The following is a 27,781-nucleotide window of genomic DNA, read 5'->3' as shown; positions in this document are numbered from 1 at the left end:
TAGTGTCTCCATTTTAGAAAGGAAGAAACTGAGGCTTATAAATGCAGAATAACTTTCCCAAAGAAAAGGAATTGACAGAGCCAAGATAAGAACTAAATCCTGTCTCACTCCAACGCTCTTATTACCTCTTCATCAATTTTCTAGAAGCAGAACTACTTGCTAGAGATCATAGTATGCTTTTTTTCTAACATAGTATTTTCTGAAATTTCACTCTGACCTTCTCTCAGATGGCCCTCTTTGCCTACCAGAGCCAAATCTGTCTTTTCCACCACCACCACCAGTTCCAGGCTTTGGTCTCCTGTAGTTACACTGAAGTGGATTGAAATGATACATCCTCTGAGCCTCATCAACCTCCAATGTTCAGGTCCTATTCCTAGTGGAGGCTAGATTCTCCCAACTCAGAGCCATCCCTTTCATATATATGACCCTCTTGATCGTCACCATGTCTCTGAGAAAAGAAGAAGAAAAGTTTTACTAGATTCACTTTACAGATAGAGAAATTCCTGCCCACCAGCCTGAGTCACTCAACGTCATAGGAAATCAGTGGCAGAACTGGGACAAGACCCCAGGTCTTCCGACTGGAGACCAATGTAAAACTTGCATTTGACCACTCAATTTGGAGTCCTGGAGGAAAATGTATTGTCAGTCATCTAGTCCTACAGAGTACACTTAGTCTTCTTCCACTTCACCTTCCCATTCAAAGAAGTATCACTTTCAGAGTTCTAGTTAAATTTGAAACATTGAAAGCCACCATGATGATTGCTGAGTCCCTACCTTCACACTATCCTTCCACAGTTACCTTCCAGGCCAGCACCAGTCTCCCTAGACAGGGAGCTCTGCTTGCCTATTTTACATATTACCTTTGCTTTTGCAGACTGTTATATATATAATTTTTTAAAATTTATTTCAGAGAGGAAGGGAAAGGGAGAGAGAGATAGAAACATCAATGATGAGAGAGAATCTTTGATCGGCTGCCTCCTGCAGGCCCCACACTGGGATCGAGCCCACAACCTGGGCATGTGCCCTGGCTGGGAATCAAATCATAGGTCGATGCTCAGCCACTGAACCACACCGGCTGGGCCAAACTTTATTTATTTTGAGCAGTTAAAACCATTCTATAGGTCAGGCTGCTGCTCCAAGGCAAACTACAGTGATCTCATTGGTTCCCACTGTTGTTCTCACTGTCCTCAGTCTCACTGAGCTTGTTCTCGCTGTGTTAGTTGTTTATTCCTTTACCCTCTACTTGTGTAGAGATATTGTGTATCCTATGATGACTTAGAGGAAATGGTGTGTGATTTGTATAATAGTTTCTAATTTCCATGCCTTTTGGTGATTCCCTGCTGCAATAGTTTTGCCAGCTTTAGTTCAGCTATAATTTTGTCAACTTCAACAGGACTGTGTGCCAAGTCCCCAGGTGGATGAATCTATAACTTTCATAATTTTGGTTTATAGTCTAATAGGATTTTGTAGCATCTATTTCTTTCTGTTTTGTGGTACTTTATATGATGGGCCCTCCTGTTCATTTGCACAGAAGCGAGAACAGAAAAAGGAGCTGGGCCATGTTAATGGACTGGTGGACAAATCTGGCAAACGGACTACATCCCCCAGCAGTGACACTGACTTGTTGGACAGATCAGCTAGCAAAACTGAACTCAAGGCTATGGCCCATGCCCGGATCCTGGAGAGAAGAGCCAGCCGGCCTGGCACGCCCACGTCCAATGCCAGCACAGAGACCCCCACCTCTGAGCAGAACGACGTTGATGAGGACATCATTGACGTGGATGAGGAGCCAGTGGCAGTAGAGCCTGACTATGTGCAGCCCCAGCTAAGGCGGCCTTTTGAGCTGCTGATTGCTGCCGCCATGGAGCGGAACCCCACCCAATTCCAGTTGCCCAATGAACTGACTTGTACCACTGCACTACCAGGTTAGCCAAACCATTATATCCCCTCCCCCACTCCACCTTCCAAAGGATTATTTTCCAGCCAAAGAGTAGTGCTGCCTATGGGATCACTGTCTGTATAGCTACTGTCTCATACTGTTCTTGGTTCTTCCTGGAGAGATCTTTGAAGGTTTTAGCTTTTATTGTGCTTATTCAATTTTCTATTTCCAGCCTTCCCAGTATCACTTTTTTAAAAAAGGTAATATATTCGCATGGTTCAGAAATCAAAAAATATAAAAAAGCGTACAATGAAAAATTTCCCTCCTACTTCTGCCTGCCATTTGCTTAGTTTCCACCTTCCTACCCCTCACAGATAACCGCTGTTTTGTTCTTGTGTGTTTCCTCTAGAATTTCTTTGTGTACGTATAAGCAAATACAGATATATGCTCATTATTTCCCCCTTAAATAGCACACTTGATATACTGTTCTACACATTGCTTTTTTTTACTTCACAATGTGCTCAGGATAGAGATCTTTCCATATGAATATAGACATTACTCAGTTTCTCTTAATGGTTGTATAATGATCTATCATATAGAGGTACTATAATTTATTTAATTTCCTACTAATAGACATTCAGGTTTTTTCTAATCTTTTGTTTCTATAGATAGTGCTTCAACAGATAATTCTGTAAATACATCATTGTATACTTGTGGGTATGTGTCTGTAGGATAAATTCTTAGTAATAGAATTGCTGAGTTAAAACTGTGTTTATAGTTGTGGGTTTGTTTTTTGTTTTGTTTTTAAGACAAATTACTTTCTTTTTTTTTAGTATATTTTTTACTTATTTCAGAAAGGAAGGAAGAGGGATATAGAAACATCAATGATGAGAATCATTGATTGGCTGCCTCCTGCACACCCCACACTGGGGATGGAGTCCACAGCCCAGGCATGTGCCCTGACCAGGAATCAAACCATGACCTCCTGGTTCATAGGTCAATGCTCAACCACTGAGCCGGGCTGTATTTATAGTTTTGATAGATACCACCAAATTACCCTCCTTGTGTTTTGTTTGTTTGTTTGTTTGTTTGTTTAATCAAGTGATGGCTTCTGCTTGATACCATGAAGCTTCTAGATCTTATTTTTTCTTTCAGATAGAGTGAAATTGGCACACTTAAGAAACCTACTGGTCAGTAGGATGCAGAATCAAAGCTTTTCTGATTTCTGTTAAAATGCAGTGAAATTGTAGTTTTTTCCTCATCTACCTCCATAGAATAGGCTTTTTGACCTATTTATCTTTCATAGGTTGCCAGTATATAAGCTAGGCTTCTGGCCACCTCATGTTTACAAAACCTTTAGAGGTATTTGTGCCACAGAACAAGTGACTTCTGATCAAGGTTCTGACTTATGTCTCAGTCTCCCTTCTAATTCTTTTTCTCACTTGAAACCAGACCAGGGGGCCTCAGAAAGAGATCCATGTCTAGACCATAGCACATGCTTTTTTTGAGATCTCTTCTTTTCACTTACTGTTGTGTCCCTATCTGAGGCCAGGAACTCTGCACCTAGAGAAAGTTCAGCACCACCAATTTCTCTTCTAGGTTCTAGCAAGAGAAGAAGAAAGGAGGAAACCACAGGGAAAAACGTTAAGAAGACACAGCATGAGTTAGATCACAATGGTCTCGTTCCCTTACCGGTCAAAGTCTGCTTCACGTGTAACAGGTATTTTTCCTCCATACTAAGGGGCTTTTCCTCATATTCAGCAAATGATGTTTTTTCTCTCTTCCATCACCTCTTTCAAACCATATATGTTAAATGTACATAATCCATATTTTGATGATCTGAGAGCAGAGAGACTGAGTGACTAATTGATCAGAGCCTTGAATATTTTAACAAGTATTATAAACTTTAGAGGCTAAACAAGAGGAGTTGAAATTAAACTGAAGTATGAAATATTTAGACTACCTATCAGGAAGAATTCTAGCCAGCAGCGACACAAGACCCTGGAAATAACAAATAATTTTTAAATCGCTAAAGTTTAGTTTAAAAGTAAGTACAGGTATCCACGGTATGCATTACACTGGATGACTTCCAAAAGCCTCTAGGTTGCCCCAATTGTAGCTTCCCTGTGACACTGGTTTTCTTCAAATAGGACCTTCTCAGTGACAGGAACCAGCTGCCACTGAAGATGGACTTGTTGTTTAGATATGTTAGAAGGACAGGATAACAGGAGGGAAAAAATATGAAAATGAAATGTTCCACACCAAAAGCTATAGGGGACTAGATAATAGAGTGGCAGGACTCTGAGCCCAAACTGTGGCTTCAGTGCATCTTGAGGACCCAAGGAGTATCATGGTTACAAAACATAATTGGCATTTGCTTAAGCCCCCTCCCTTTAGTTATGCTTACATTGATACATTACAAAATCATTTTCCCAGCACAGCTCTCTCTGGTTGTCAGTTTTCCTGAGTGCTTCATGCAGAAGAAAAAGTCCTTGTTGTATTAGATTTTAGAAAGGTTGCTAGTAGTTTTTGTTGTTGTTGTTTAATGAAGTAGTTGCTTTTTTTTTTAAGGAGTAGAAAGATCAAGTAGAGTTGGCTGTCTTCCCTCAATGGGTACAATGATCATTCATGCTCCGACAGCCACTTTAGCATACTCCTCGTAAACATTCACTTCCTGACAAGATACAGTTCTCTTAGAAGAGAGAATAATGGAGAGCCGCGTGGTAGCCCCCAACTTCATCCATCTTTCTAATCGTGACTGTAACTGAGTCATTGGGGGAGGAGGATGTGGGAGAATGTTGTTAGGATTAAGGAGGGGAGGTTGTTTTCAGTTCTCCCATCTTGCCGCAGAAATGGCCTAATCTCTTTTTTGCAGGAGTTGTCGCGTGGCCCCTCTCATCCAGTGTGACTATTGCCCCCTCCTGTTCCACATGGACTGCCTTGAGCCACCACTCACTGCCATGCCCCTGGGCAGATGGATGTGTCCAAATCACATCGAACATGTGGTGGTAAGTTCAGCAGTGTCTCTTCAGTCCTCTATGGGCACAGTGGAGAGTGGACTGATTCAGTAGAAAGCATAATAAGGTCAGCTTTGTACCAGAATTCACTATAATCTCTCCGATGCTGGTTTCTGCAGACCATTCTACTCAATTCCGATTCTTTTGACATGTGTTAGCTGTGCATCTTTCCTTTTATCATAATGCCTTATTTTAGCTGCATAGACAGATTTAACCCACTAGCATTTGGTTGTTCATTAATACTTTCCTCCAGAGTGAATCAAGCAGATGTTATCGCCCTAAACTGGGGTATATTAGATCCAACCTTATGGAAATAAATGCTCTCACAGTAGTTGCTTCCATATTTTCCTGCCTCTTGTTTTTAGAGGGAAGAAAGAAAATTCTAAGATATTTATTCTTGTATCTCAAGAATTAACTAACTGCACAGTAACTTCAGAGAATTGACATGGATATAATGGTATTCCAGACAGTCAACCATTTATTAAACACCTGATCTTCCCTAGGCTCCAAATGAGGTTCTTTCCCTTCTCTTACTTTAATTCTTGTCATAACACTTATAGGTGTTGAGTAACTAAATTGTTGAATGAATGTTGTGAGATTATTATTTATTTCCCAGAAGTCTTGGGTACATTTTCCAGACTGCTTCCTGGGGCCAAACAGAACTGTAGTTTGCTATCTCCAGAGACGTTTAAGACATTTCCTTATAGGCACTTAGAATAGTCACTCATAGATTGAATAGGAGAGGGCTTCAGGAGGAGCAGGTCCCTCATAAGAACAGCCTTTCCAAATTAAAAAATGTTATTGCATAAGACATCACCTATCAGCCGAAACCGGTTTGGCTCAGTGGATAGAGCGTCGGTCTGCGAACTGAAGGGTCCCAGGTTCGATTCCGGTCAAGGGCATGTACCTTGGTTGCGGGCACATCCCCGGTGGGGGGTGTGCAGGAGGCAGCTGGTCGATGTTTCTCTCTCATCGATGTTTCTAGCTCTCTATCCCTCTCCCTTCCTCTCTGTAAAAAATCAATAAAATATATTTTTTTTAAAAAAAGACATCACCTATCAAATGGTGACAATCATGGAATGACTGTTGGCCCTCAACATGGCACTGTGCTCCCCTCTTTACACTGAGGGAAACTCAGTTATAGACTTGCACATATGAAAGAAAATAGTTGCTTTGTCCTCTTATTTGGCTAATGCTGTTCAGAAAGATTTATCTAGAAGGAGGCTTCTCTCTGGGGCTCAGTGTGTGTATCTTGTTTTGCCTCTTACTAAACCAAAAAAAAAACAGCAACCATGAGCAGTTTACCCAAATAAGAATCTTAAAGAGCACCTTTCCAGCAGATGAGAAATTATTAATTGGGTAATATTTTATTAGCCACTTAGGGGTTTTTCCTCTTTTACTAATTAGGAAGCTGCCACACATTTTTTTCTTTTGAATTAAAGTGTATGGGACCAGTTGTAGAAAAGGAAATGTGACATAATTTCTGTATGCTGCTGCACAAACTACCTTTTCTCCCTTTGGCCTCTTAGAGCATTCCAAGTTTTCTGCCTCCTATAGAACAAGACTGGGATATCCAGAGGGGTTTGCTCCCTAGTACGATGGAGGAGGAATAGGGCAGGGCACACAGGATTTGGGTGCTAATCCCAGCTGTCAGCCAAACTCCTATATAGGAAACAGTCCTGCTTCCTGAGGGAGAGGTTCTCTTGCTAGGAATGGAGTCTGGGTCTCTTGAGGGCCAAGGCCTGCATCTCCTCAGAAACCTGTACACTAAAAGAAAAAGAAACCTGTAAACTTACGGAGGGTGGTCTGAGCTGGACAGAAGGCTGTCAGAGGCTGAATGTGGAAGGTCACTTCTTAGCTAATTCACTATTTCCTGCCACTCTAGGGAATAGAAACATACTAGTTGTCCCTTGTTGGACTGGGCAGGGCTGAGGGAGAAAGTCTTATGCAACACTGACAAGAGTGTTGACATACCAACCCCTGACAGACAATCCCATTTGGTCCATTTATAGTTAGTTGGGAGAGGGATGTCTTTTGAGGTTCACCACAGGAGTGTTTCTGCTTTGATTCTAGCTGAGCCAAAAGAATATGACACTGAGTAATCGGTGCCAGGTGTTTGACCGTTTCCAGGACACCATTTCACAGCACGTCGTCAAAGTGGATTTCCTGAACCGAATTCACAAGAAGCACCCTCCTAACCGCCGCGTGCTCCAGTCGGTCAAAAGAAGAAGCTTGAAGGTGAGTCCCAACCTGGTTCAGGCAGGATGGTGGTTTCTGATTGCCTTCATGGGATAGACAGAGGGCCATGGTCCCACTCCACAGATAGGGAAACTGAAGTCCCTGAGACTTGTCTGTGGTATCTGAGCAAGTAATGAATGTGGCTGTACATTTTAATACTTGAGGAGGGTGGTCAGGATTATGAATGCCAAACCCCATAGTAGGCCTTCAAACTGCAGGTCTCTAGTTCTCCTGATGATGAACACTCTTTAGTCCCTTCCACCAAATGCAGATGTGCTCTGCTATTACTGCCCCTCACCTGTCACTCAGTGCCATCTGTTGCTATTAGATGGCCCCTTTCCTAGAGCGGTCGTGAGGTGAAGGTGGGGTGATTAAGCAGAGGGCCATGTGGAAAGTGAGCAATCCCAACTGAGGAACTTATGAGGGGAAAATGTCTAAAGGAAAGTTAAATCTCTTTTCCCAGGCTGCTGTTAATATATTAGCAATACATTTTATGTACTTAATTATTAAAGTGTATCCACAGAGATTGACAGAGAAATTTTCTGTGTTGAAGAGTATTTGGTGGTGTTGAAGCTGGTTCTCATAAACCATTCAATCCCCTCATTCATTTAACTTAGAGAGCCCAACACTATATATAAACTGATGTTTCTCTTTTGAAATAATCCCAGACTGTCATAAGTATCAATAGGAACCAGCAGTTCTCAAATATGGCCACTTGGGGGCAGCCATACTATAAAATCATACCACTCCCGCCCTGGCTGATGGTGTAGCTCAGTTGGTTGTCCCGTGCACTGAAAGGTTGCCGGTTCTATTCTGGCAACATAGCTAGGTTTCGGGTACAGGAGGCAACTGATTGACGTTTTTCTCATACATATTCCGCCCCCCCCCCTTGTCCCTCCCTTAACTTCGCTCTAAAATTAGTAAATACAGCCCTAGCCAGTTTTACTCTGTGTATAGAGCATCTGCCTGCGGACCAAAGGGTCCTGGGTTCAGTTCCAGTCAAGGGCACGTACCTCGGTTGCAGGCTTCTCCCTGGCCCGGGCCCTGGTCAGGGCTCGTGCAGGAGGCACCCAATCGATGTGTTTCTCACATTGATGTTTCTCTGTCTTTCCCTCTCTCTTCCACTCTCTCTCAAAATCAATGGGAAAATATACTCGGGTGAGGATTTAAAAATAATAATAATAAATAAAATTAGTAAAAACATATCCTCTGATAAGGATTTAAAAAAAAAAATCATACCCATTTCCAGTGGGTGTCAGCACCAGCAAGATGTTAATTGTTGAAAGTTGGATAACAAACTCTTAACTGTGTAAATATTTATACTTCAGTGGAAACACAAGTTTTCCAAAATTAAATTAGGTGTTTTCAGTTGAGGGTAAGATATATTACAGGTGACAAGCCTCATACCTTAGTTAAACAGATCTAGGAAAAATCTGGACTATAATTCACCATATAGGTATAGAAGAGAGCTTGGCTACCAAAATGAACAGGCCAATAGGCCTTGATAAAACCCTGTCGTTTTATAATGTTCCCTTTTTAAAATGTTTTCCTATTCTTGAAGAAAATCCAAGGGCACAAATTTTCTGAAAAGCATTTTGTAATTGGACAATTTGAGAGTGAAATAAGGACAGGGAGCCCTAGCTGGGTGGCTCAGTTGGTTGGAGCTTCCTGCCGTACATCAAAAGGTTGCAGTTTCAGCCGAAACCGGTTTGGCTCAGTGGATAGAGTGTCGGCCTGCGGACTGAAGGGTCCTGGGTTCGATTCCGGTCAAAGGCACATGCCTGGGTTGCGGGCTTGATCCCCAGTGGGGGGCTTGCAGGAGGCAGCCAATCAATGATTCTCTCTCATCGATGTTTCTGGCTCTCTTATCTCTCTCCCTTCCTCTCTGTAAAAAATCAATAAAATATATATATATTTTTTTTTAAAGTTGCAGTTTCAATTCCATTCAGGCCACATTCCTAGCTTGTGGGCTCAATTTCTGGTTGGGGCACATACAGGAGGCTACTGATCGGTGTTTCTTTCTCTCTCTTTCTCTTTCTCTTTCTCTCTCTCTCTCTCTCTCTCTCTCTCTCTCTCTCTCCCTCTCCCTCTCCCTCTCCCTCTCCCTCTCCCTCTCTCTCCCCTCTCTCCCCTCTCTCCCCTCTCTCCCCTGCCCTCTCTAAAGTCAGTAAAAACATATCCTCAAATGAGGGTTTATAATAATAATAAAATAAGCCCTAGCTGGTTTGGCTCAGTGAATAGAGTGTCAGCCTGTGGACTGAAGGGTCCCGGGTTTGATTCCGGTCGAGGGCACATGCCCAGGTTGTGGGCTCAATCCCCAGTAGGGGGCATGCAGAAGTCAACGAATCAATGATTCTCATCGTTGATGTTTCTATCTCCCCCTTCATTCCTCTCTGAAATCAATAAAAATAAATAAAATAAAATTAAAATAACAATAATAAAATAAGGACAGGCAACCATTTGGGGCTTTTCTTCCCTTATCCTCCCTGCTCACGAAATATCTTGGTTCTCCCAAAATATTTAACAAATCTACCAGATGCTTTTACATCTCTGCCTTAGGTAATGCTTCCCTACCCTATTCCCCCTTGGTCTGCCTGGAAGTTCCTTCTTAACTGCCTTCCTATAAAATCTCTAATCCCAAGTTTCTGTCCCCCAGGTAGAAATAAGCACTCTTCTCCATGTTTTTTTTTTGTGTGGTTTTCTTTTTTTTGTTTTGTTTTTTTAATTTCTTTATTAAGGTATTACATGTGTCCTTATTCCCCCATTACCCCCCCAACCCCCTCCCCCATTCATGCCCTTACCCCCCCTGTTGTCTGTGTCCATTGGTTAGGCTTATATGCATGCATACAAGTCCTTTGGTTGATCTCTCCCCCTTACCCCCACCCTCCCCTACCTTCCCTTAAGTTTGACGTTCTGATCGATGATTCTCTCCTTCTCCATGTTTTTTTGGTGTGTTTTTTTAAAATATATTTTATTGATTTTTACAGAGAGGAAGGGAGAGGGATAGAGAGTCAGAAACATCGATGAGAGAGAAACATCGATCAGCCGCCTCCTACACACCCCACTGGGGATGTGCCCGCAACCAAGGTACATGCCCTTGACCGGACTCGAACCTGAGACCCTTCAGTCCACAGGCCAACGCTCTATCCACTGAGCCAAACCAGTTAGGGCCTTCTCCATGTTTTTAATAGCTACTTAGACATGCCTTTATTCTAGGATCCATTACACTATATTATAATGTTTCTGTGTTTATCTTCCCTACTAGACTGTGAGCTCCTTGAGGGCAAGTCTTAAGTTTTGTTCATCTGGATCTCTAGGGATTGGCACAGTGCTCAGACTCAGGAGATGCTCAATAAATGTTGGTTGAATGTATGAATGATTCTTTGCTTGTGTAGCTCTTTCATTCTTATATGGTGTGATTCAGAGTGTGTCTTCTGTTTGTGCAACAAAGAGGTCTTCAATTGTTTTATGAGTCATGAATGAATGAAGAAAACTGACATTGATTGAGTGCTTATCTGGAGCCAGGCCTCATGCTGAGCATGTCTACTGTGAATGTGACCTCATTTTAACTTTTTATCTCTTCAGATATTGTTTACTTACTTTCCAAACTTGATCCTAAGCAATAAGAGCCCAGGGTACCACTCTGGAGCCCTGTTTGGTGTCAGTCTTCCACTTTTTAGACCAAAGCAGAAGGCAGTATGCAGTGATTTCTGGCTTCCTCAGTCCTTAGACCTTAATGAAGAAAAGTGGAGGGCACGCCTGCTGGTTCCAGTTTTGTGCCTTCTCAAGCTAGTGTGCATATGTGTTAGGCAAAGAGATGGTGGCATAGAGCAGCTGCTGCCCACCAAGCCACCTAGTGGATGATGGTCCCCTGGGCATCAGCACCAAGGACAGAAGAGCACGGTCAGAGCAGAATCAACTGGTCATGTTGGCACCATCTCCCTCTCCTTCCTCCTATCTGTTCTGAACAGGTTCCTGATGCTATAAAATCTCAATACCAGTTTCCACCCCCACTCATTGCACCCGCGGCCATTCGGGATGGGGAGCTGATCTGCAATGGGATCCCTGAGGAATCACAGATGCACCTTTTGAACTCTGAGCACTTAGCCACCCAGGCAGAGCAGCAAGAGGTGAGTGAAGGCAGGGCTGGGATTCCAAATCTAATCTTCCATCCCACTGCAGCTGTTATGGAAATAGCCTCAGTATCATTCCCATCCCCGTCTTCTACAACCCCACCCACCCCTACTCTCACCCCCAAGAGTTGAATATTTCAGGGAGAACCTCTGGCTCAGATCTTGAGGCAAGTAAGAGAACTACAGAGTCAACTGGTCTGCTTCTCTCCATCGGTCTCCCAATGCACTATGAGATGGGCAAAACTGTCTTGTAGAAAGACCTCAGTAGACCCATAGAGAGGCTAGGTGATAGTGCTGGACACACAGCCGATGTTTAGGGTACTTGCTGAATATTGGTCACAAGGTGAGCCTTAGGGGCAAAACCAGAACGGGAATCCCAAGCTCTGCTGACCAGGGTGTTGTCTGCTGAGTGTACCAACAAGTCTTGCTTGGGAATGGAAATGGAATCCTATCAGGAGTCAAGCACACCCTTTCTGGGCATTCGCAATGGGACCTCGGAAACAGTGTTTATCAGCTCTGCTGTAGCCCTGGCCACTGTGGCAGGAAGGACCAGCGCCTCCCAGGCCTCTTACCCTCCTCTCCTCTCCTCTCCTTCCATTACAGTGGCTCTGTAGTGTTGTTGCGCTCCAGTGCAGCATATTGAAACATTTATCTGCTAAGCAGATGCCTTCGCATTGGGACTCTGAACAGACAGAGAAGGCTGATATTAAGCCTGTTATTGTGACTGACAGCTCAATCACCACCTCCCTGCAAACAGCTGACAAGGCACCAACTACACCTTCCCACTATCCCCTGTCGTGCCCCTCAGGGATTAGCACCCAGAATTCCCTGAGCTGCTCTCCACCCCACCAACCCCCGGCCCTAGAGGACATCAGCTGCAGTTCTTGTGCGGAAAAATCCAAGAAAGCCCCCTGTGGGACTGCCAACGGGCCAGTGAACACAGAGGTGAAAGCCAATGGCCCACACCTCTACAGCAGCCCCACTGATTCCACGGACCCCCGGCGACTTCCAGGCGCCAACACCCCCCTACCAGGCCTCTCACACCGGCAAGGCTGGCCCCGGCCCCTCACACCACCAGCCGCTGGGGGGCTTCAGAACCACACCGTCGGCATCATTGTGAAGACAGAGAATGCCACTGGCCCCAGCTCTTGCCCCCAGAGGAGTTTGGTTCCTGTCCCAAGCCTGCCCCCTTCCATTCCCAGCTCTTGTGCCAGCATCGAGAACACCAGCACTTTGCAAAGAAAGACTGTCCAATCACAGATAGGACCTCCGTTGACAGACTCAAGGCCACTGGGCTCACCCCCAAATGCCACCCGGGTGCTCACTCCCCCCCAAGCAGCAGGAGACAGTATCTTGGCCACAGGAGCCAGCCAAAGTTTCTGCTCACCAGCGCCATCTTCAGGTAAGTGCTACTCAGCCTTAGGGTGATTTGGAGTAATTTTATGCTCTTCCTGACAAGCTTCAAAAAAACATCTGTGAATATTTCAGAGTGCTTTGATCTCTGTATTACTTGTCCTTCCCCCATTTCTGTGATGGAAGAGAAAGTACATGTTAACTTGTCTTCATCTATTCAGTGGGACTGCTTAGGCTCTGAAAGCTTAAGTGATTTCTTTAAGGTGATCTAACAAGTCAGTGGCAGGATTGGAACTACAGCCTGGGTCTCCTGATTCCACCTTCCCACTGGTCTGCCTGTTTTGTCCCATCACCCTAGGGCAGTGATGGAGAACCTATGACACGCGGTCGCATGCCGACGATGAAACATTTGTGACTAGAGTCTTGGAGTTAGTTTTTCCTCAAAGTGACACACTACCCGAGTTATGCTCAGGTTTTGGCAAAGTTTGACACACCAAGCTCAAAAGGTTGCCCATCACTGCCCTAGAGGAAGGCAGCATGTGCTCCGAAACCATTGTGGTCAGCCTGAGGCTCTGAGTGATAGCCTCTGGTTCACGATCCACACCAGAGATTAGATTCTCAGAGCCAGGTTATTTTGAAGGAACTTCCATGTCAGGGAAAGCAGGGCTAGAAAGGAACACTGCCTTTAGAATTGCTGCAGAGTGGGATGGCCATAGAGGTAGTTCTGGCCCAAAAGCTTGCCCTCATGTCCATACTTGACCTAGTGTGGACCTGCACTCTCAGCTATCTCCAGTCAGCACTCGGGACCTCAGGGTTGCTGACCCCAGTATCTGAACCAGGTATCAGATGCTGCTGAAACCCCCTGTGGGCTCTCCTGTCTGAACTGAAGCTGGCCTCCCTAGTCAGCTGGAAGTCTTGGTAACAAGGTGTCTGTGACTTCTCTGCATGGGGCCCCTGGTCCCAAGGTGGCCCCTCTTCTCAGGCTTTTTTCCTGGCTCTGTTTATTTCAGTACCAACCTGGATAGATTTTGCACCTATGAGTCAGACTTCAGTAGGCAGGAGTTTTATGGGCAGGCACCACTTATTTAAATGAGTAGAGGTAGCAAGGAGGTAGTCATGGCTCAGAAAATGAGGTTACCCCACCATATTCCCCAGAGCAGTAGATTTCACTGGTTCTCAGTTCTCTGGAGCCTTCTGCATGCCTGGGTGCATTGTCGTTCCATCTGCCCTTCCTCACCACACGTTTTTAGCTCTAGGAGTTCCAGAGCCTATGGGGTGAGAATCGAGAAGGGAACATCACCTTGGGTCCGAAATCCAGACCTGTCTCTGCAGTGGGGGATTGTACCGGTGGGTTTCCCTCAGGCGACGTAAGTAACAGTCTTCCTGCTCCGTCCCCAGATGGCAAGGTCAGCCCCGGCACGTTATCCATAGGAAGCGCTTTAACCGTACCCTCTTTCCCAGCCAACTCTACTGCCATGGTGGACCTCACCAACTCACTTCGAGCATTTATGGATGTCAATGGAGGTGAGTGAATGAGCTGCTGCTCTGCCACCAGCTGCTGTGGTGAAAGTGCTGTCCCTACGCAGCATTCAGCTCATTTCAAAAGGGGGCAGAAGGGATGCCTGATCTCAGGGCTGGAGAGGGGAGTGGTGTAGGAAGGAAAGCCCCTTCTATCTCTGCCTTATGCATATACACATAATCAAAGGTGAAGAGAGAACAGAGCCAACCTGGCCAGTGAGAAAAGAAAATCACTATAGGCAGATCACCTGGACTTGCAGAATAAAATCAGGAGGCATCTCGCTCCCAAAATCAAGGAGAAGCAGGGCAGAACTCGATCTCTGTAAACAGAGAGTGGTAGAAATCCAAGCTCCAATATCAGACCTCTAGGCCCTTCCCCCTGCACAGGCAAATGGTTTATCTTGCTCTACCTTTCTAGGACCACCTTACCTAAAATCCAGCTACCCAGTGGCAGGAGGCATCTGTATAGTCTGCACTGGGGCTCTCTCACTGCAAATGGTTAGTGAGGTGCCCAGCCAAGATCCTTGTATCACTTTGTGCTATTTTTTAAAAAAGCTCTTGGCTGGATTTTAGAAATGCTGCACTATTTGCTCGGTAACCTTAGCCTACTTCTCATTCCATTTCCTCCTCAGCTGCTTTTTTAATCTTTCTCTTTGGTTAATAGAAATCGAGATAAATATGCTGGACGAGAAGCTGATCAAGTTTCTGGCCTTGCAGAGAATACATCAGCTTTTCCCCTCCCGGGTCCAAACTTCACCGGGCAGTGTCGGGGCACATCCACTGGCTTCTGGAGGGCACCACACAGAAGGTGCGCATGCACACCTGCCACCACACCACGCCGTCAGACCTCTCTGTGTGAATGGCCATCTCCCCTCCATGGAAATCTCAGCTTTCAGTGTGTGCCTTTAATGGGCTTAATAAAGCACCATGGTGTTTTTTTCCTCAGAAAACATACAAAATGGCACCCACAGCTTTCAGCTCAGACTCCAGGAAGTGCACTGTAACTTTCTTTCATACATATCCACTTTGAGACTCAGAAAGCAGCTACAAGTGCCTTTGGGTGTATGTAGTGTTTTCTGCTCAAATGCTGTCAAATATTCAAGTTAGAAGAATTTCCTAAAAGGTGAGAAACAGAATAACAGTTGGGCTAGCCTCCTGGAAATCCTTCCCAAGAGGTTAACTCTGCTTAGGATACCCCTTTGAGCATTAGCTGTTAAAACTTTGGTCCCCAGACCAGCAGCAACAGCAGCATCTACGAACTTGTTAGAAATGCAGAGCTTTGGCGCCACCTTAGACCTACAAAATCATAATCTGCATTTTAACAAGATTTTAGGCAATTCATATGCACCTTAAAGTTTGAGAGATATTGGTCTGTGCCCTTTTTTGCACAACCTCCCTATAGGACCAGCTAGTTATCCCTGACAAACCAACCAGCAGCCCAGAGCTCATAAAGTGCTATCATCCTTAAGTTCTGTGACCATTGTCAAAGCTCTGGTCCTTCTTACCCCATGTGAGGACTGCTGTATGTGGGACAGAGAGCCTCACCCTGAAGCAGCCCAGTGTTAGACGTGAATTGGTAAAATTTACTCATCCAGTGGGATTATATTCTTCAGGCGGTGCGCCAAAGGTCCAGGTTCTGTTAATGTTTGAGCCATAGGTTCTGTTGGTTTGCATTTGAGTGCCAGGTTCTGAGTTTCTAAATAACCCAATCCCTGTGTTTGTCTTGTAGTGCAAAGAAAGGAGGTACAGGCCCGAGCTGTGTTCTACCCTCTCTTAGGGTTGGGAGGAGCTGTGAACATGTGTTACCGAACCCTCTACATCGGGACAGGTGAGCCAGCTGGGAGGTGCTGAGTCTGTTCAGCCCTAAAGACTAACACTCTTACCCTCAAAGGCTAGAAAGGGGCAGATGGTTTTAACTTGATGGATGTCCCAACCAGAGGGGCTAAGAAAGGAGACCATCAGCTGCTTGTCTTCCCTGTTCTCAGGCCCTTTTGCTTTGTGCCCAGTGTGACATCAGGAGAGGTAAAAGTTCTGACTGCTGCTCAGTGAGGCATTTAAACACTGCAAGAAAATACCCAAGGAGAGAGCAAATGCTTTCTCCCTGGAGGTCTTGAGAAAAGTTACGGGGCTCACATATACCTGAGCTTTAGTTAGCCCTCTATCTTGTACAGAGGTACAGACAGATTAGCCCCCAGCCTAGACATTTCCCTTCTTTCTGATATGATAGATTTATAGGCCCTGCACCCCATGTTGTGTTCTCATGAAAACATCCCATCCTCGCCCTAGCCAGTTTGGCTCAGTGGATAGAACGTTGGCCTGTGGACTGACGCTCCAGTCAAGGGCACATGCCCAGGGTTGTGGGCTCAGTCCTCAGTAGGGAGCATGCAGGAGGCAGCCAATCAATGATTCTCTCTCCTCATTGATGTTTCTATCTCTCCCTCTTCCTTTCTCTCTGAAATCAATAAAAAATATACTTTAAAAAATGAAAAGAAAATATTGCATCCTCTTCAGTAGCTCACTGTACCCATCTGGGCAGCAGCCATATGTTCTAAAGCAGATCAGCTGGCAAAGACAACTGTTCTTTAGCAAGATGTTGAAAAGACATCAGCTTTAGTTTAAAAATACAAGGAGGGAGCCCTGAGCTACCTGTCCCTCAGGGTCTCCTAGTGCCTGCCCAGAAGCTAACGCCCTCCCCGCATCACCACCACCACCTTCCCCACACATGCACCTAACAATTTGTTCTCTGCCCGCCTTTTCCTCTATTCATGTCACCTTGCAGGAGCTGACATGGATGTGTGCCTTACAAACTATGGTCACTGTAACTACGTGTCCGGGAAACACGCCTGCATATTCTACGATGAGGTGAGGGGTGTTGATGGGGTAGGAGGGAGCTCTCCCCACCTGAGGCCTCTCCCAGACACTGAGTTTTTGTTCAGTGGCCTGGGTGAGAAGAAGGGGATTGGGAGTCTCCTCCTTTTCCCTCCCCATCATCTGGGGAGGAGAAGAGTCTTGGTGTGAAAAGGGCATTCTACCATGGCCATCTGCTCCCCAGGAGCAGGGCTACCATATCTCCTAAGGTTGATCACAGGCTCAGCTGAGGTGGGGGGAGGGGTGGGGCTAAGCAGGGAAAGGGAATAGTATAGAAAGAAGCCAAGCCCTCTTAATGCAACCCTGTGAGTCTCATCCTCTCATATGCCCATGATTTCAACAGGAGCCAGTGCTGAGGAGGCAGAAAAAAGGAGTGAGGAGAGGGAGGGTCTAAGAAGGAAGGCTTCCCTAAAGGGGTGAATCTTTTTTGTTTATGTTTATATGTTTTTTGTTTTTTATTTTGAGAGTATATTCAAGCTGGGGACAGTGAAACAAGGAAGGGCTTAAGACAGAAGAAGCTACAGGAGAGAGCCTAGGCGAATCTGCTTTGGCTCTGGAAAGTCAGAGAAAAGGGGGCATTAGAGATAGGTTCAGGGGGTTAGTCTGGGACTAACTGACACTGCCCATTGCGCCCCTGGTTGCAGGTCTCATGGGGTCCCTTAGAGTGGAGGAGATGCATGCCTGTGGGAGAAGGAGAGGGGAGAGGGAAAGGCAGGAGCTTCTCCTGGGAGGGAGAGCACACAGGAGGTGAATTTTGAGCCCCAATCAAAAAGTACAGGGAAGGGGGGCACGATTGGGAAAGAAAGAGAGCTCCCCAGGTAGAGCAGCACAGCCTTCTCCATATGTCCTCTCTCCCCTTAGCCCCAGGCCCCACGCAGCAGACCACACATCTTATCTTCCCTCCTCCTCCTCAGAATACCAAACATTATGAGCTGTTAAACTACAGTGAGCACGGGACGACGGTGGACAATGTGCTGTATTCATGTGACTTCTCTGAGAAGACCCCGCCAACCCCCCCAAGCAGTATTGTTGCCAAAGTGCAGAGTGTCATCAGTAAGTTGGAGCAGAGGCCTGTGGCCATGAAGTCTGCCATTTTTGGACACACTTTCTAAGGCTCTGTCATGGTGGCTCAGGCTTGCTGCCAGTGATGTGCTGTCTCTTCCCTTCCTGGTTGCATTGGCCATGTGCTTACTCCTGGGCCCAGGGAGGGCCACGGAGAACCAAGTGCTGTGCACCCACTTATGTGTACAGCACTTCAGGCTTGACCAGTCCTTTCTGAGCATCCCTCGCCCCAGTTATGCAGCATTTAAAATGGGGAGGTACAGAGGTCCATCTGGCAAACAGCCCAGGTGGTTGGACTGCTCACTGTTCCTCTCCAGTGACCATCCCCTTTTTCCCCAGGGCGCCGCCGGCACCAGAAACAGGATGAAGAGCCAAGTGAGGAGGCACCCATGATGAGTTCCCAGGCCCAGGGGCCACAACGGAGACCCTGCAACTGCAAAGCCAGCAGCTCGAGCTTGATTGGGGGCAGTGGGGCCGGCTGGGAAGGCACGGCCTTACTGCACCATGGCAGCTACATCAAGCTGGGGTGTCTGCAGTTTGTCTTCAGCATCACTGAGTTTGCGACCAAACAGCCCAAAGGCGATGCTAGTCTGTTGCAAGATGGGGTCTTGGCCGAGAAGCTCTCTCTCAAGCCCCACCAGGGCCCTGTGTTGCGCTCCAACTCTGTTCCCTAGGACTGGTGGCTACCCCATCACCCGCCTCACCCGCCCCAAGACTCCTGCAATGCAAAAATGTACACAAACCAAGCCCGGGTTTTTTCTATACTCCACCAGAAACCCTTCAACTACAATCTTTGCATGACATGAAGAAAACCTTTTGACTGTTTTTTAAAATCCTTTTTCTTTTCTCAAGTTCTAGGGGGCATTTGCACATATATTTGTACTCAACATTTCATGGAAAAGCGGCAGACCCGAGCTGAGGAACAGCGTGGGCAGGGAGGGGAAGGCCAATGGTCTGGACACTTCCTCCAACACAAAACCGTTCCCCACCCACCTGCTCCCTCCCCCTCGCCCGCCGTTGTAAAATAATCAGAAACTTGTTCTATTTTGTGGCAGTGACAATAGTTTTATATTAAAAGAAAAAATACAGTTTTCATACAGCAAAATCTATACAATATCATTGTTTTATTTAATATAAAGATCGCTACCCACCTCCTTCCATGGTTCCCACCCTCCAAGTTATTTTCCCTTTCTGCAGCGGTTGCACTACAGGTAGCTACTGTGTATTATGGACAAATGAGAAATGAATCCTTTTTCTGGCTGTCCATCTATTTTATTTCGAATAAGGAAAAGTGTATTTGGATTTTGTGTAAATACATCTAGTGATGACATTTTTTCAATGTTTTTAAAAACTGTGTACAGTACTACATGTGGTAGAGCGTTTTCTTCAAATTGTCTATTGTAGCAAAAACGTTTTTTGTCGTAAACCTGTTTTGTCTCCTTTTTTTGTTCTCTTGCCACTTCTCTCCTCTTCCTCCCACCCTTGGCTCCCTCCTCTTCTCCTACCCCACAACTAGTACCAATGTACATAGTAATTGTAATGTTTTAGACTTTACAGAAACTTTCCTGTATTCTGTATATAAAAAAACAAAAATACTTCAAATTATGTTTTCTGCCTGTCTGTCCTACCTGTCATCATACTTGGAAGGGACCCTCCCTGAGATCTTGGTCCCACAGTCTCCTTGAACAAGTCACATTCCCCAAGGGAAATCAGGAGAGGGGAGGTGTTGTAGGAAAGTGAGCCTACGGTGCACGGGGAGCGGAAATGGAAGCGTAGGTAGGGGTGCATCTGCTAAGGGGAGCTGTTGTATGACTTTGTGGGTGACTCAGAGTTTAGAGGGTTTGATTATTTGACATGATCAAATTCTGCAATATTCTAAGAATGTTCAGGCCCCTGCTCCTATTGGCTCCAAAACCAAGGCATTAAAACAAGCTGGCATGAGTGAGACCTCTGCATTCTGGTCTAGAAGCTTTAATCTAGAGAGTTGAAGCTGCCTTTAGTTCCAATCATTTGCTATTATGCTTTATTCATCTATTCTGGGAGGTCATAACACCTGGTTTTGCCCTTTTCCTGTCACCTTAGCTGGGCATGGAGCAAGTCAAGTACCACTTGACCCTCTGTGCCTAAATCTTGGTCTAGCTCACTTACTATGAGCAGTTAAAGCAGATGTGGCCCCTGTGTCTTAGAATGTAGTGTGGAGCAGTTTGTTGATTCAAACGTCTCTGGGGAAACATGAAAAATGAGAAGTCCAGTCTCTAACCCCAGCTGTGCCACAGTTTATATGACTGCATTCACTACTTCTCCACAGTAGCAATTCCTCAGAAGACAACATCTAGTGCATTACCTTAATTCTAAGGCCCTGCGCCCTCTTATTAAACCAAATTCCATCCTTTCCTCTTTGAAGGCCTTTCATGAGAAACTTTATCAGGAAGTTTTTCCTAAAGACAGTCTCCCAGCCCTGGCCAGATGGCTCCGATGGTTAGAGCATTGTCCTGATACATCAAGATTGCAGGTTTGATCCCAGGTCAAGGAACATACAAGAATCAACCAACGAATGCATAAATAAATGGGACAACAAATCAGTGTTTCTCTACCTCCCTCTGTCTCTCTAAAAAGTCAATAAATAGCCTGGCCAGCATGGCTCAGTGGTTGAGTGTCAACCTATAAACCAGGAGATCACAGTCCAATTCCTGGTCAGGGCACATGCCAGTGTTGTGGGCTCTATCCCCAGTATGGGGCATGTAGGAGGCAGCCAATTAATGATTCTCATCATTGATGTTTCTATCTCTTCCTCTCTGAAATCAATCAAAATAAATGAAAAAGGAAAGTCAATAAATTAAATTAAAGACAGTCTCTGACTCAGCTGAAGAGCATCTATGTGTCTGTCCCAACACTATTCAAGTTAGGTGGCCTGTTGGCCTGTCAGGATCTTGCTTTGGGGATGGAGAAGGCACTTGTGTCCTTAATAGTCCATCCCCAGAAATGGAGCAGACTGACAATTCTTTGGGGGGGAAGGGGGAGGGTGTGGGAAGAGATTGGACAAAGATCTGATATGCATGTATGCAGTACCTATGGACGCGGACAGTGGGGTGGCGAGGGCCTGGGGTGTGGTGGGAACCGGGTGGAGGGGAGCTATGGGGGGGAAAAAGAGGGACATCTGTAATCTGAACAATAAAGATTTAGAAAATATATATTCCATCCCCAGCCTCATCCCACGGCATCTACAATTGAACCGTGAATCCACAGTGCAGCTAAATAGGAAATTTGCCTGAATCTGAGGTCTGTCCCAGGCTTCCACCTACCTGTCTAGCTTTGCCCCTGCCCTAATGGGCCTCCTGAACTCCCTAAGGACAGAAACATATCTTGTTCAACTCCATCTTTCCAAGGCTAACCATACTGCTGGCACACCATAAGTGCCAAACAATGGATACTAAATTGTACTGGATTTCTCAGGCAAGGTCCTTTCTTCTGGCAAGTCACCTGGCCAGGAGTTCCCTTACCCTTGCCTCCCTAGCTGTTCCCACCCATCTTGCCGTCAAAGTCACTTCTTCCATTGAGTGATGGAGTTTCTTTACCCATTTCTATCACCTGTGAGAACCATTCTATGGAGAATTTCCTCCTGGAAGTCAGATAAATATTACACTCTTTCTCTTCCTACTTCCCTTCAGAATTGGAGGGGGTGGGGAGCAGAGACAGAAAGATATAGACAGCTAAGGAAAATGAATCCTGACAGCCCTTAACTGATGTGCCATGCTGAACACCATATCACCTCCTTTGCCTTCTATGGGAAGAATCCGAGGAGCTGAGGATGGGTTATGAGGATATGAATGGAAGGATTTGTTTATGGAGGATAAGGTATCCAGGATGGAACTTGCTTTCAGATATGAGTATTCATGTACGAAGGCCTCTTCAGAGGGAACGACTCTTACACACAGCCACCCAGAGGGCTCACACACACCCTGTTAGCCTTTCTGCAAGCCTTCAGTTATAGGGCACCACACAAAGGACAGGTACATTTGATATTCATTCAAGCACACACACACACACACACACACACACACACACACACACACACACAGACTACAGATGCATGCACATGCCTGGAGGGGCTCTCAGCAACATGGACACAAACACATAAAAGATGCACACACAAAGGATCGAGCCCTGGCCGGGTAGCTCAGTTGGTTAGAACGTGGTACCCATATGCCAAGGACATGGGTTCCATCACTGGTCAGAGGGGAGTCAACCAATGAGTACATGAATGAGTGGAACAATAAATTGATGTTTTTCTCCCTCCCTCTCCTTCTAAAAGGAGGGCGGCCCTGGCAGGCTAGGCTCAGTGAATAGAGTGTAGGCCCACGGACTGAAGAATCCTGGGTTGGATTCCAGTCAAGGACACATACCTTGGTTGCAGGCTCCATTCCTGTCCCTGGTGGGGATGTTTGGGGGAGGCAACCAATTGATGTGTCTCTGTCACATCTATGTTTCTCTCTGTGTCTCTCCCCTCCCTCCCACTCTCTAAAAAAGTCAATGGAAAAAAACAAATAAAATAGAAAAATTAACATAAATAATAAATAAAAGGAAGTGGTGGGGGGGGGGGAAATCACAGAGGATCCAGAGGCACAACCTGAAGAGTGTTCCCAGAGCCCATGGGTACATTATAAAGCCAGAAAATTCATTCACACACGGTATGTGGCTGCATGTACAGACCTAGAGGGCACCCACACACGCATCTAGAACGAGTTCACGCAGGCACACACCTAGAGGGCGCTCCCAGGGCCCAAATGTACACACGCACCTTGGTGTGCACACAAACACACATCCAGAGGACACAGACGCATGCCTAGGGGGCGCTCGCAGGGCCCACGCACGCACACACCCCTGCCCTGCCTGCCGCCAGTCTTCCCCTCCACCTCCGCCTTCCGGAGATCCTCGCGGCGCCCTTCCAAGCCAGTGCGGGGCTGGTCGGCAGCTGCCAGGCGGCGATCCAGGGCGGCACGGGCCTGGGCGGGAGCCCGAGGGCGCGGCCGGCATGGAGGCGCTGCTGCTGGGCGCGGGATTGCTGCTGGGCGCCTACGTGCTTGTCTACTACAACCTGGTGAAGGCCCCGCCCTGCGGCGGCGTCGTGAGCCTGCGGGGCCGCACCGCAGTGGTAACGGGTGAGTGCGGGCCGGCGGGTGGCGAGGGGCCGGGGCGGCAGGGGGCGATGGCCCGCCCGGGCTCAGCTGGGCTCCCGCCCGCCCTCCGCAGGCGCCAACAGCGGCATCGGGAAGATGACGGCCCTGGAGCTGGCGCGCCGAGGAGCTCGTGTGGTGCTGGCCTGCCGGAGCCGGGAGCGCGGAGAGGCGGCGGCCTTTGACCTTCGCCAGGTGCGGGAAGGCAGGGGTGGGTGGGGCGGCGAACAGAGGACCGAGACTTCGGGAGACAGTGGGGTGAGCAGAGTGGCTCTGGGATCCAGTCCAGAGAGGAGAGTTCGGCTCAGTTCTTGACGTGCAAAGAGGGAGCGCACAGGTGCTCTGGTCACACCGGGAAGGGGCACAGACCCAAGCTGGGGAGTGGACTTCCTGAAGTAATTGCTGATTTAAGACGTTTAAGGACTAGCGGAAGTTACATTAATGAAAAACAGCAGGGAAGGGAACGGCATATGCAAAGGCCCTGAGGCAAGAAAACGGATCTAATTTAAGAAACTAGGGTGGGAGGGGTGGGGGGGAATGACGCTGGAGCATGGGGAAGTACGGAAGAAAGAAGCAAAATGAAGGGGCCAGGGCCAGGTTTAGGAGGCCCTTATAGACCTTATTGAGGGGCCCAGATTTTATAGGATGGGCAGTAGAGATCCAATGAAGGGCCCTCAGCAGGCACCAACCTTTGGTGTCCGTGTGATGCCTAGACTGGAGGGGGCAAGAGGTTTGAAAGGAGACCAATAGGAAGTCCACTGTAGATTTTAGGGTAAGGTAGAGGGGACAATAATAATAACACAGTAATAGCAAGTACCTACATTGTGCTGTGTGCCAGGGACTATTCTAAGTATTTTACATATATTAACTCATTTAATCCTCACAACTCTATGATATAGGCACTATTATTCTTCCCATTTCACAGTGAGAGAACTGAGACACAGAGAGATTATCTTGCCCAAGGTCACACTTGAGTAAAAAGCATAGTCAAGATTTACATCGTGCCCTGGCCAGTTGCTCCGTGGTTAGAGCGTCGGCCCGTGGTTTCGATTCCCGGTCAAGGGTATGTGCCTCAGTTGCAGGTTCAATCCTGGTCGGGGCAAGCAGGAGGCAGTGAATCGATGTGTCTCTCTTGCATCAAGGTTTCTCTCTCCCTCTCACCCCTCCTTTCCACTCTCTAAAAATCAATGGGAAAAAAATATCCTCGCCTCTTGGGTGAGGATTTTAAAAAAAATTACATCAGAGTCTACACTCTTATTCATATTACTCTAATGCATAGGGGCAGATCTTAGTAATAGTAGGAGGTAGACTCTCAGAATTTGGTGTCTGGGGATAGGGGAGAGGAGAGAGGTATCTGGTAACAAGCCCAGCCCTTGCCGCTCCACAGGAGAGTGGGAACAATGAAGTCATCTTCATGGCCTTGGACTTGGCCAGTCTGGCCTCAGTGCGGGCCTTTGCCACTGCCTTCCTGAGGTCTGAGCCACGGCTGGACATCCTCATCCACAATGCTGGTGAGATGCAGGCCCTAAGGGGGGTGGGGGGTGCAGGGGGGTTGTTGGAGGGGCAGCCGTCCCTTCCAGCCAGGCATTGCTGGGGGTCAGTGGATAGGTGGGAAGGATGTCCCCTACCACCATCTCACAGAGGGGGCCACCAAGGCCTATGGGGATCACTCCAGAGCACTTGCTCACACCTAGTCCCTGCCCCAGGGATCAGTTCCTGCGGACAGACCCGTGAGCCCTTCAACCTGCTTCTGCGAGTAAACCACGTCGGCCCCTTCCTGCTGACACACCTGCTGCTGCCCCGGCTGAAGACGTGCACCCCTAGCCGCGTGGTGGTGGTCGCCTCAGCTGCCCACCGGCGAGGGCGCCTTGACTTCGCACGCCTGGACCGCCCGGTGGTGGGCTGGCAGCAGGAGCTGCGAGCATATGCCGACAGTAAGCTGGCCAATGTACTGTTTGCCAGGGAGCTCGCCGCGCAGCTTGAGGGCACCGGCGTCACCTGCTATGCAGCTCACCCAGGTGAGGCCTGGCCCTTTGGCTGTTTTGATTCCCTCTCCCCATCCCTGCCCCATCCTCGCTCCCCCAGCCTCTCACTGAGCTACAGGATCTCAGAGCAGGAAGGAAGCATGGTCCAAGGAGAGACCTGTTCTTTGCTGATCTTGAAACCGGGCTCTTTTTGTCTGTGTTCTTGCTCTCCTACCACAAGGTTGGATGCTGACTACTGGGTAGGGTATGGCCATGGAGAAGGCCCAGGTTCTCACCCCAGGGAGCCATCTATATGACTGAACTGACTATAATATGATGATAATAGCTAATGATCATTCTTTCAAGAAGCATTTACTGAGTACCTACTATGTGCCAGGCATTAATCTCAGTGCTGGGAATATAGCAGTGAACCAAACAAAGTAAACTCTATCATTGTAGAGTTTAGGGGAAGGAGAAACCACTAATAAATACATACAATGGCAGGTGGTGATAAAGTGCTGTGGAGAAAGATAAGACAGGTTAAGGGGAATATGAAATGACGGGGTGCTATTTTTATCTATGGCAGTCAAGAAAGATATACCTGAGAAGGTAACACTTGAATAGAGGCCCAAGGGAGATGAGAGAGTGAGCCATGTGGCTTTCTGGGGAGAAGAGTGTAAAGAACAGAGCAAATAGCAAGTGCAATGGCCCGGAGGCAGAAGTGCCTGATGTGCTTGAGAAAGACCAGGGAGCCTGGTGTGGCTAGAACACAGTGAGGAGGGGAAAGGGGCCAGCGATGTGGTATGGAGATGGGCTGGGCCATCCAGGGTCTGGAGGTCCCCTGTAAGCATTTTGGCTTTTCCTCTGAATGAGTTAACTGGTGAAGAAGACCTACCCCTGCCTTTAGGGAGCAGGTTACTGGAGAACAAAATCTGCCCTACCCACATTACCATACTGCACTCTAGACAGTCATGGCCCGTGGCTAATTAGTAATTACAATCATGACAATAATAACCACAACCAGTAATTATAATAGTGAAAATAATAATCACAACTAATCTTTATCAAGCCTTGATTACTACTCCATATCTCTGGTGTCCAAAAAGTGTGGCTGGTCTACCATAGGTGTTAATACATGTTTGCTGGTTAAACAAAGGAAGGTGGAGACAGAATTGTACCTCACAGGGGACACAACATGAGCTAAATCTGGGAGATGGGGATGTACAAGAAGTTTGGATGGAGGAGAGGCGTGTTGTTGGAAATGCGTGAGGTCACCCTGTAAGGGCCCTGAATGCCCAGTCAATACTACCCTGGTTTCCCTGGACCTGGAGTCTGTTCCCCACTCCCTTCTAGCCCTTCTCTCACAGCTCTGACCCTGGGCCCTCACCCACTGTACTCCCCACTCCTTCCTTTCTCCTGTTCGCAGGGCCTGTGAACTCAGATCTGTTCCTGCGTCATGTTCCTGGATGGCTGCGCCCACTTTTGCACCCACTGGCTTGGCTGGTGCTCCGGACACCAGGAGGGGGTGCCCAGACGCCCCTGTACTGCGCTCTACAGGAGGGCATTGAGCCCCTCAGTGGAAGATACTTTGCCAACTGCCATGTGGAGGAGGTGCCTCCAGCTGCCAGAGACGACCGGGCAGCTCACCGGCTGTGGGAGGCCAGCAAAAGGCTGGCAGGGCTTGGACGGGGAGAGGATGCCGAATCTGATGAAGACCCCCACCCTCAGGACTCAGGGACCCCATCTTCTCTGAGCAGCCCCCACCCTGAGGAGCCCCCAGTTTCTGAACCCTATCCCAGCCCTCAGAGCTCACCAGACTTGTCTGAGGTCACACACCGAATTTGGGTTAAAGCTGAACCTGAGCCCCAAGCCTCTTAATCCCCCGGCTGGGATGCTTGCTATGGCACTTGGTGGCCCTGAAACACCTTAGCTGTGTGCCGGTCCACGGCCTGGCCATGGAGGAGTTTGCAGTTTTTACCTCCATGGTTACTTTCTGGGGCGTCAAGGGATGACCTAGACAGCTCTTTTCCTAGTGGAAGGAAATATAGGTGATTCTTTCTTCTTGAGAATGACAGTTAGCCAAGTTTGAGAAGCTGTGTGTGTAGTGTGCCAGACACTGCTTCTCAGGAATTGGAATGTCTTATTTGTAAGGTCCACCCTCAGTGACGCTGAGCAGCTCTGGGTGAAGGCCAGGGAATCTGTCACTTGATGTACTGCCAATATTGGGAATTACTGAACTGGTGGCCACCACGTAGCTAGATGGTCGAATTACCCCCGTTTTACAGAAACAAGGTTAGGCAGCAGGGGTAAGGGACTCGCCCAAGGTCTCACAGCTAGGAAGAGGAGGGACTAAGACTTGAACCCAGGTCTGGCTCCAGGGCCAGCTGCTGTAAGGTGGATGCTGGAGCGGTGAGGCAGGGCAGGGCAGGGCAGGGCGGTTGTTATCTGGGCGCCTCGTGGGAGCAGAGGGACGCTTTCCGGGTGCGTTAGGGCTGGGCCCCGCCACCCCGACCCGCGTGCAATAAAGCGCGTTGCCTACCCAGGCTGAGCGCCTCGCCGCCTCTCCCCGAGCCGG

General features: G+C 47.5%; 2 protein-coding genes across 7 annotated transcripts in view; both read left to right on the top strand.

Moving 5' to 3' along the window:
• Window positions 1-20,380, top strand: part of PHF12 (PHD finger protein 12) — a 43,973-nt gene extending 23,593 nt beyond the window's left edge. For 3 of the 6 annotated variants that reach the window (XM_079798305.1, XM_079798304.1, XM_079798301.1), the window contains 12 exons: window positions 1,532-1,925; window positions 3,479-3,599; window positions 4,755-4,887; window positions 6,970-7,134; window positions 11,106-11,264; window positions 11,871-12,669; window positions 14,019-14,144; window positions 14,803-14,946; window positions 15,868-15,966; window positions 16,918-17,000; window positions 17,921-18,059; window positions 18,408-20,380. In XM_079798305.1, the coding sequence (XP_079654431.1) occupies window positions 1,661-1,925; window positions 3,479-3,599; window positions 4,755-4,887; window positions 6,970-7,134; window positions 11,106-11,264; window positions 11,871-12,669; window positions 14,019-14,144; window positions 14,803-14,946; window positions 15,868-15,966; window positions 16,918-17,000; window positions 17,921-18,059; window positions 18,408-18,742 (2,568 nt within the window). In that variant the 5' untranslated portion in view covers window positions 1,532-1,660 and the 3' untranslated portion in view covers window positions 18,743-20,380. Of the gene's footprint in view, window positions 1-1,531; window positions 1,926-3,478; window positions 3,600-4,754; window positions 4,888-6,969; window positions 7,135-11,105; window positions 11,265-11,870; window positions 12,670-14,018; window positions 14,145-14,802; window positions 14,947-15,867; window positions 15,967-16,917; window positions 17,001-17,867; window positions 18,060-18,407 lie in introns of all 6 variants that reach the window. The other 3 variants (XR_013815089.1, XM_079798302.1, XM_079798303.1) reach the window with 3 other exon arrangements.
• Window positions 20,381-22,938: 2,558 nt separating this feature from the next.
• On the top strand, window positions 22,939-27,485 carry DHRS13 (dehydrogenase/reductase 13). The gene is made up of 5 exons (XM_079797512.1): window positions 22,939-23,227; window positions 23,319-23,437; window positions 24,630-24,753; window positions 24,949-25,260; window positions 26,633-27,485. Exons 1-5 carry the CDS (start codon window positions 23,101-23,103, stop codon window positions 27,082-27,084), a joined length of 1,134 nt encoding a protein of 377 aa, XP_079653638.1. The 5' UTR covers window positions 22,939-23,100; the 3' UTR covers window positions 27,085-27,485.
• The last annotated feature ends 296 nt before the right edge of the window (window positions 27,486-27,781 follow it).

Source organism: Cnephaeus nilssonii (assembly GCF_951640355.1).
Source record: "Cnephaeus nilssonii genome assembly, chromosome: 19".
Lineage (NCBI taxonomy): Eukaryota > Metazoa > Chordata > Mammalia > Chiroptera > Vespertilionidae > Cnephaeus > Cnephaeus nilssonii.
The sequence above is the reverse complement of the archived record's forward strand: the minus strand, read 5'-3'. Positions and strand labels throughout refer to the sequence as shown.